The 8,442-nt window shown below is 40.3% G+C and overlaps 1 protein-coding gene across 1 annotated transcript in view; it reads left to right on the top strand.

Annotated features, from left to right (window-relative positions):
- Positions 1 to 8,126, top strand: part of LOC105920628 (plakophilin-1) — a 23,961-nt gene extending 15,835 nt beyond the window's left edge. Inside the window, exons 11-15 of the mRNA XM_012856250.3 lie at positions 1 to 12; positions 3,819 to 3,996; positions 4,076 to 4,169; positions 4,922 to 5,029; positions 5,167 to 8,126. The exon at positions 1 to 12 is cut by the window's left edge and continues 142 nt beyond it. Coding sequence (XP_012711704.3) covers positions 1 to 12; positions 3,819 to 3,996; positions 4,076 to 4,169; positions 4,922 to 5,005 — 368 coding nt within the window. The 3' untranslated portion in view covers positions 5,006 to 5,029; positions 5,167 to 8,126. The remainder of the gene's footprint in view (positions 13 to 3,818; positions 3,997 to 4,075; positions 4,170 to 4,921; positions 5,030 to 5,166) is intronic.
- Positions 8,127 to 8,442: the final 316 nt, after the last annotated feature.

Here is an 8,442-nt window from a genome sequence, read left to right as displayed (position 1 = left end):
ACTTCAAGACGGGTAAGAAGCCACCATTATTTTTTTTTTAACAAGGATGAAGTGCTGGAGTGATTTATTTTTATACTGGCACATCTATAGATATTAGAATATAATAGAAAATGTCTTGCTTTTTTTTTTTTTTTTTTTTTACAAATTTGATTCAAAATGTGAATGCTGTATGTGATAGAATCACAAGTGGTTCATTTAATACATTTTCTCTGATAATTCTGATGATGTTTGGCTTATGCCTAACAAAAGCCCAGCATACATTTAGAATGTTACCTTAGGAACAGCAAAAAATATTTTTTAATTAACTAAAAACGAACCGCAATAAATATTGCACAACAATGGGTTCTTTGCAGTAGCCTGTTATTAATGTGCACCCTGGCACGATAATGTAGAGGTATACCTAGGATCCAGAGGTAGAAAATACTCCTGCCTCTGTGATCTTTTTGTATGAATGCTTTGTCTCCACAAACCCCCAGTCAGTTGTGGCAGATGGCCGTTCACACCAAGCTTGGTTCCGCTGGAGGTTTCTTCCTGTTAAAGGGGAGTTTTCCTCTACACTGTCGCTACATGCATGCTCAGTGTGAGGGATTGCGGCAAAGCCAACCACACAATGGCAGCAACTGTCCACTATGGATACAAACTGATCTAGGATGAGTGAAAGGTGCACGTCAGTGATTCGACACAGTCTGCTGGGTTTTCATATATATATAAAAAACTTTTTTAACCAAACTGTCTGTATGAATCAACAGGAGCTAACTCAGTAAAGGGTCTTGAGATGGTGTGTTTTGAATTGGTGCAATATAAAAGAAATTAATTGAATATAATATGCAACATTTACTGAGAAGTACATACTTGTATTATTAGAAACGTTCTACATGAGTCTTGGAGTCTCTCTTTCCAGAATGTGCTGACATTGGCTTCAAGCCTATGAATGGAAAGTTGAGTGGAGGAAAAAAGTGTGGATTTACACAAACCACAGGTATAACCTAACCTGACTCCGCCAGATGTATTTCGTTCCGCCTAGCTTCACTCACATACATCTGGGACACCGCCATAGGAATTGCCTTTATTGAAGGCTGGGCCTTATCAAAAATCCTTGCATATGATTGGATAAGCCACTTGTCTGTCATCTTTATCGACGTGCTATTTCAACCACTCACACCGAAGCTAACCCGTGACGCTGATGAGAGCGACGCAGGAATAAAAACGCGTTTTATTGACAGTGAGCTGACAGGAAGAGGGGGGAAGACAGGCGGCAAAGCGCCGCAGGTCGGAGTCGATCCCGGGCCGACCGTGTCGAGGACTAAAGGCCTCCTAACATAGTTAGCGCTAACCGCTCCGGGGCGCGTCCGCGTCCACCGTGGACGCGCCCCGGAAAACAAAACTTGCCAAATGCGGTCGGGAAAAGGGCGAAAACATGGTTTCCACCAACAAAAGCCTTCAGAGCCGTTCTCTGATGTTCTTTTAATGAAACAATATTAGGTAGATTGGACAACACGGAAGAAATAGCAGCATCAATGCTAACGCTTGCTTCCTCGACGAGCCGCCATTGCTATCAAAACAGTCTCACGTCATGGTCGTGTCTCCACTACGTCACATCTATGAAACTCCAGCCCTGCGTCCTGATTGGTCAGACCATAAAATTGGTTGGAGAAATCACTTTCAATGGGCGATGTCCCAGATGTATGTGAGTGAAGCTAGGCGAAACGAAATACATCTGGCGGAGTCAGGTTAGGTATAACCACAGCTTTGGGAAGATTGTGAAGCAAATCCATTCAGCGGTTTGGGGAGATTTACAAGGAGTGAATTGCAGCTGGAGTCAGTGCAGCTGGAGTCAGTCAAGCAAGAGTACTCTACTGTACCTGCAGGGCACCGCCATTTTTACAATCAGTGCCAGAAAATCATGGCGGAAGTCTAACGGAATCGCTGCAAGTCGCTCCCGAAATTTTATATGCCTGAGCACCTGACTGTAATTCAAGTTGTTCACCAATAAATAAATAAAAAATAATAAGTTAGTCCCAACCAGAAGTCGGTCTCAACAGAAAGTTAATGAAGAAACTTCTGGTGTGAACATCTGGCATTAATCGTAAAAATGGCAGCGCCCTGTGACTGCAGTAGGGTGCCTCTCACTTCATGATACACCAAAAACGTGTACAGGAGATGGGCTATGGCTGGGCTACGTCACGTTCCTTCTGTCAAGCCGCTCTTGAAGCAGAAACAATGTCAGATATGTTTTACTTTCATTACAAAGGACTTGAATGTAGTCCAAAGCCCTCTTTTTAGATCAAAGTCAATTTTGACTGCCTCTCCACTCTTCCTTCAGATGGAAAGAAGAGTGTAGAGGCACATAATCCAACGTGCTAGAGCTCCATTGTGATGTTTTCTTTGCCAGTGATGATTTGGAGAGTCATGTCATCGGCTAACCTGACTCTCGCCAAATGGATTTCGTTCCGCAGAGCTCCACACATCCATCTGGGATCGCTCCATTGGAGATGTATTTCAGAAGGAGGGGCCTTATCAAAACCCCTTGCATATGATTGGATAAACCACTTGTACGTCATCTTTACTGATGCGCTACTTCAACCACTCACATCGAAACCAAAATTGAAACCGAAGCCATTGTTTCGAATTAACAAAAGCCTTCAAAGCTGTTCTCTGGTGTTCTGGTGTTAAGAATTAATATTCGGTAGATTGGACAACACTGATGAAATAGCAGCAGCAATGTTACCGGGTGACCAGATTTCTCTGAAACCGGGGACGTCTCTGATTTTGCTAAGCGGGTGGGAGGGCAGGAGCAGAGTCTCTGTCGTGGGGGGTTGGTTTGAGTTGCCCGATTTGCAACACCTACGGGGCGGGGAAAGGCACGTTCGGCATAGCTCTTCTGCTACTACGGGATAGCGGCAGGACCAGGTAAATACCTCTACTCCAACATGATGCACCGAAATCGGGGACATTTCCAGGAACAGCTTTTGCCAGGGACAGGTCATCCAAAATGGGGATGTCTGGTCACCCTTGCTTCCTCGCTGCGAGCCGCCATTGTTGACTGAATCCATACAGTTGCTTTTCTGATACGTCACGTCTACAAAAGTCCTGCCCGCCGATCCTGATTGGCTCGTCCGTTTTATGTGGTAATGAAATCCCTCCCGATGGCAGCGAGTCCAGATTGGATGTGTGGCACCGTGTGGAGTTTGACAGAACTACATCCATCTGGCGAGAGTCAAGTCAGTCATCTACTGATGTTGTCTCACAGTTACTGTCATTGACTGGCCATGAAACTCACCTGATCTGAACCTCGTAGGGAATCTTTGGAGTATTGTCAAGATGAAGATGAGAGACACCAGACCAGACCCTCCAGTACAGATGAGCTGAAGGCTTTTATCAAAACCATATTGGCTTCCTGAACACCTCAGTGGCTCCACAGGCTGATCTGATCCCCTCTTACTACTATGCATTGATGCAGTAATTCATCCAAAAGGAACCCCCACTAGGTTTTGATTTAGTATACTGTAAAGTACATGTACATACTTTACAGTTAACATTTCTATAGTCTAATTGTCTGAGTGACTGAATTTAGGGGTTTTCATTAGCAGTAAACTGATTCTCAAAGGTATAAGAAATAATGCTTGAAATGCTTTGCGTGTAATCATCTATATAAGAGACGAGTTTCACTTCTTAAACTGAGTTAGTGGAATAAATGTACTTTTTGATGATATTAATTCATTAAGATGCTCCTGTATCTTGATAAAGCATGCATTGACTTTACTCCATGTTATCAATTTGATTTATGTGAAATAATGTTCTGTTTTTCTTCTCTATAGCACAGGCAGCATTGCCTGTTCTTAAAGAGATGACGATGTCAGAAACATGGATGGATGCGCCTCCTAAAAATGTTGCAATTGGTTGTAACACAATGCATAGACTGTTGCTGGTAGACTACGACCTCAGCAAAAAATGTTTGGATAAAGCTTTGATTTTTAAACTGATGGAGAAAGACATGTATGTTTGTTTTTTCCTTCATATCTTTCGCAAAGCAACACTTGACTCCTCCCGAATGTTAATTCTATGCTCATCATAGGAAAGAGAACGAAAATGACGAAGGAACGATCGCAGTCAGAAAGCTGCTCTACAACTTGTGGACTGATCCTTTTTTGTCTAGCGTCTCGAAAAAGGTAAATTTAAAAATTCTACATCTAAGTGGTCACTAATTGGGAGGCTAATCCTCTCAAGCTGACACGGCATGGATTTACATGTTTTAAAGGTTGGACCAGTTTATGCAGGCGGTGCATGGGTTGTGGGACAGCCCATCTTAAATCAGTGGGTGTTTATCTGTTGTTGTTTTTTCTGTTTTTTATATATATATATATATATATATATATATATATATATATATATATATATATATATATATATACTCCTTAGTTCTCGTCTAGTCACTTTCTCTTACCTCTTACCACACCCAAGACTTTGGTCATTTCAGAAACAATAGGAATGGAATCCTGGCAGACAGGCTGCAATGCTCTGTTATGGGAAAAGTCGTAACAGAGGGGTGCTGGTGGTGGTGGTGGTTGTGGGGGGGGGGTCAGATGAAGATGATGTAGTTGGGGACATTGTAAGTAAGTAGTAAGTAGTTGGGGAAATTGAACACATTGGAAGTGAGGGAAAACTTTTACACAAAACAATTTGAATGAGTGCAAGTAACTACATTTATATGAGACAATTGTTAGTCAAACTTAGATGTCATACATTTGGAAAATCCTCAACAGACAAGTAGAGCAGGTTGCAGGGGGAAGAAACAACAGTTTCTCACCTGTAATCTCCCAGAGGCTCTTCTAAGTTGCTGACTGTACATTACTCGTGTTTTTAGTTTGAGATTGTAATCGGTAGAATAGGTCAAACTGATTGTCTGCCAAACTTTCTGCAGTTGAAAATCGACAAAATCAGGTATATTAATGAAAGAACAATAAGGGCCCACCACGAGCTGACCCCATCATTGTCAGGTGATTAGTAAGTTAAACAACTTCAGTCAGAGGTAAGCTAACTTTTCAATGTTCCTGGTTCCTTTCATTCAATTTTAATATCTCTGTGTAGACGATACATACCCAAACAGTTAATACATATTATTTTCTTTGCTTCTTTCTTTCTGTTTCTATGTGCCTGTGCTTGCAGAAGGAAACCGGCCTGATAAGAGGCTTCCACAGCCACACCCTTCACGTCTTCACTGGTTTTTCATACATTGTGTATATAGTTAAGAGATTTTAACCTCATGAATAATCATGAGGCTCTTTGTAATTTCATTTGGAAACGTTTTGGTAGGTTAAGTGAGAGAGTTGAGTGTGCATTAGAGCTGCAGTCACATTCAGGCAGCCTTCAACACACATGACCGCCTCATTGATTGTTTTCTCACAAATGAGACCCACAAATGCCATCACTGTGAAATGTACCAGTTACTAGTCGCTGCAACATAAAATATCTATTGTGGGATTAAGAACTGACTAGTTTAGACAGACACATCGGAAACATGAAAAATAGATAGAGGTCAAGTGTGCAGCAAAATCGAATTTTCTGTTTTTTTTTTTTTTTTATAACCGGTAATATTATTATCATTACTATTCCATGAGAAAACATGCATAGAAACCTGGTATTAGGAGTGCTTCTTTGGTCCATAACGTGGATGTGAGTATGAACCCGGCTATTCATTTAGCTCCTTTGCCATTTCATACATTTATGGTTTTGTACCAAACGTGCATCAGTTTGTTCCAGTCTTCTTCTCCTTAAAGCTTTATTATTGTTTTCCATATTCTACTCATAGTCTGCCATTAGGAAATGACTTACGCAAGTTCAATCAATAGTATGCACCAACCAGATGTAGCTCAGAATTACTTTGGTTTTGATTAGCGGTCATATTTTTGACCCAAATAGAGACCAAAATCAAATCTAAACTTTTAAGAAATAATATGCAATTAAATTATAGGACTTAATCAGTTTTATTATTTAGCTCCTTAATTCATTATCATACTTAAAGGGTTTGTTAGGATTTTTTTAAAGTGAGGTTTTGTCTAAATATTAGCAGTAACAATTCCCTTACCAGGGCCTTATATTACATAACGGGTTCAATCCTTCTGGGTTTTCTTAAAGGGACTCAGCTGAACTGAACCTGACATTTAAGACAGAGCTCGTCTTTCTATGAGACTTGTTATGAAGAAGATAAGTCGACTCAGGGTTGCCAACAAGTACATGATTATGTACTTGCTCGCGTAAAACAGCTGAAGCTGGAATAAGAGGACTACCCATAAAGAAGAAGCAAAAATAAAGCTTTCCACTAAAAGAAAAGTTTGTAAAAAGCCTGATGAATGCATTTTTTCAGTATTGTAGCCATGCTATTAATTAATGAATCCATCTAACATTTTCATGAATATTAATTCTAATTTTCCAGTCGTGGCTGATTTATAGTCCCTTTGTATTACATGATCTATAAACACAAAGTTTGTCCTGTTCAGCCAGCAGGGAAATTTCCAAGGTAAAACTTGGTTGGAAATGGGTTGGGACAAACTGGCAGCGACTGTAAGAATTGGGCGTATGGCTTGGCCAAGGAGCAATTTGATCCTAGCTGCTTGTTGGTTCTTAACACAGCGATTTACAAACAGGAACAGTTTGACTCCTTTTAAAAGTTATAAAAACGCACCCATTTGTACTGCTATAGCCGATTCACTGACATGGTGTCAATTTTGTTTGAAGCACAGCTAAAGAGGCATGTCATAATACTTTCCTTCAATTTTACATGGTGTGTACATATAATACAAAACCTCTTTTATTCTTCTGTTTGTGTGGATTGTTTTGTTTAAGTGAAGAATATGCCACTTGTGATTTTACTCTTTGTCCTGACAGTGACGTCTGGTTACTCACATACACTACCGGTCAAAAGTTTGGACTCACCGTCTCATTCAGTGGTTTGTCTTTATTTTTTTATTACCACCCCTAGGAACTCCTTCAAGACAGTTGGAAAACCATTTCAGGTGACTAACTTCACGAAGCTCGTCCAGAGAAAGCCAGGAGTGACCAAAGCTGTAATCAAAAACAGAGGGGTATTTAGAAGAAACTAAAATATACAAAATGTTTGAGTTATTTTGTGTTGGATACATAATTCTTTATACCTTTGAGTCATAGTTGTGATGTCTTCACTATGGATCTATAATGTAGAGTCATACAAGTAAGGAAAAGCCGTTGAATGACAAAGGTGAGTCCAGGCCTTTGACTGGTAGTGTACTACAGTAATATCCAATGTCTTCATTAGACATCCCCAGTATTAAGGTTTCTTTAGACGTCCATTGCTGAGGGGATTCTTTCTTTTTATAGCTCTGTGATGAACTGCGCATATCGTGTTCTTTTGTATTTCTGAAGTATGTTTTTTGTTTTTCACATCGGCTTGAATTTTGGGGAGAAAACTGAAGTAAATTGAGACAAAGGGGTGGCATGAGTCACTCGTGCATGAAAAGAGGTTTTGTGCAACAGTAAATAGTCGGGCCTGTCAACCCCTGACGGAAGATGGGTGGAGACGTCTCTGTTGGATGCTGGCCACACTCTTCAAGTGTTCTTTGAACTAATCCAGTTTAACCTTGAGGTGAAAATTAAAAGGCTGTGTCGTTTTATGTAATCATGAATAATCACGAGCTAAGCCCAAATCTTCAGACAAAAGGAGCACACTGGGACATAATGTTGAATTCTTGATTTTGTCCAACTCATGTCATGCTTTTCTGTCTTGCAACCTTACAGGATTAAGGGGTCATTACAGGGTATTTTCTTTGACAGAGGAATCACTGCTTTTTTTCTTTGGGCAAAAAACAACAACAATTTACTTCCTGTAGATGTGATTGCATAACACACAAAAAAGCACCTCAGCCACGATTCAAGGAGGTTGGGAACTTTTAGGAATGCCCATCGATTCAAAGTGGAAAAAGGGGGCGTTTTTGTACTCGCCCATCTTGAGGTTCTTCTGTCTTAGGGTGGATCACCTTCAGTATTGTTTTGGAATGTATTTTTTGGGAGAATTGTGTATGCTGCATTTTTATTAGGAGCACTGCTTGCTAATCAGTCCATACATGCAATAATAAACAGCTGTGCAGACAAAATTGTGAATGCTGTCCGTTTTTTCGGGGGATACATTATGAAGTATGCACAGATACGGTTGCTTAAAACAACTGCGTAAACATATTTGGGCGCTTAGAATCTGTTTTCAGTTTTAACTAATTAGGCTTCAGGCTCATTCCAGGAGAGGTCTTGCGGCTTGTGCGTGCCTTTCTCTGACTAAGAGGGCAACTATGTCAGACAAATAGGAGACATGTTGAGTGTTTTTTTTTTTCAAAATTGTTTTTCTGTGCCTGATTTTCTCATCTTTTAAACGTGCACAAACAGAAATTACTGTAGCATACATGGTATACACTACAT

The sequence above is a fragment of the Fundulus heteroclitus genome, chromosome 1, assembly GCF_011125445.2.
Source record: "Fundulus heteroclitus isolate FHET01 chromosome 1, MU-UCD_Fhet_4.1, whole genome shotgun sequence".
Classification (NCBI taxonomy): Eukaryota; Metazoa; Chordata; class Actinopteri; order Cyprinodontiformes; family Fundulidae; genus Fundulus; species Fundulus heteroclitus.
This window is presented reverse-complemented; position numbering and strand designations above follow the sequence as displayed.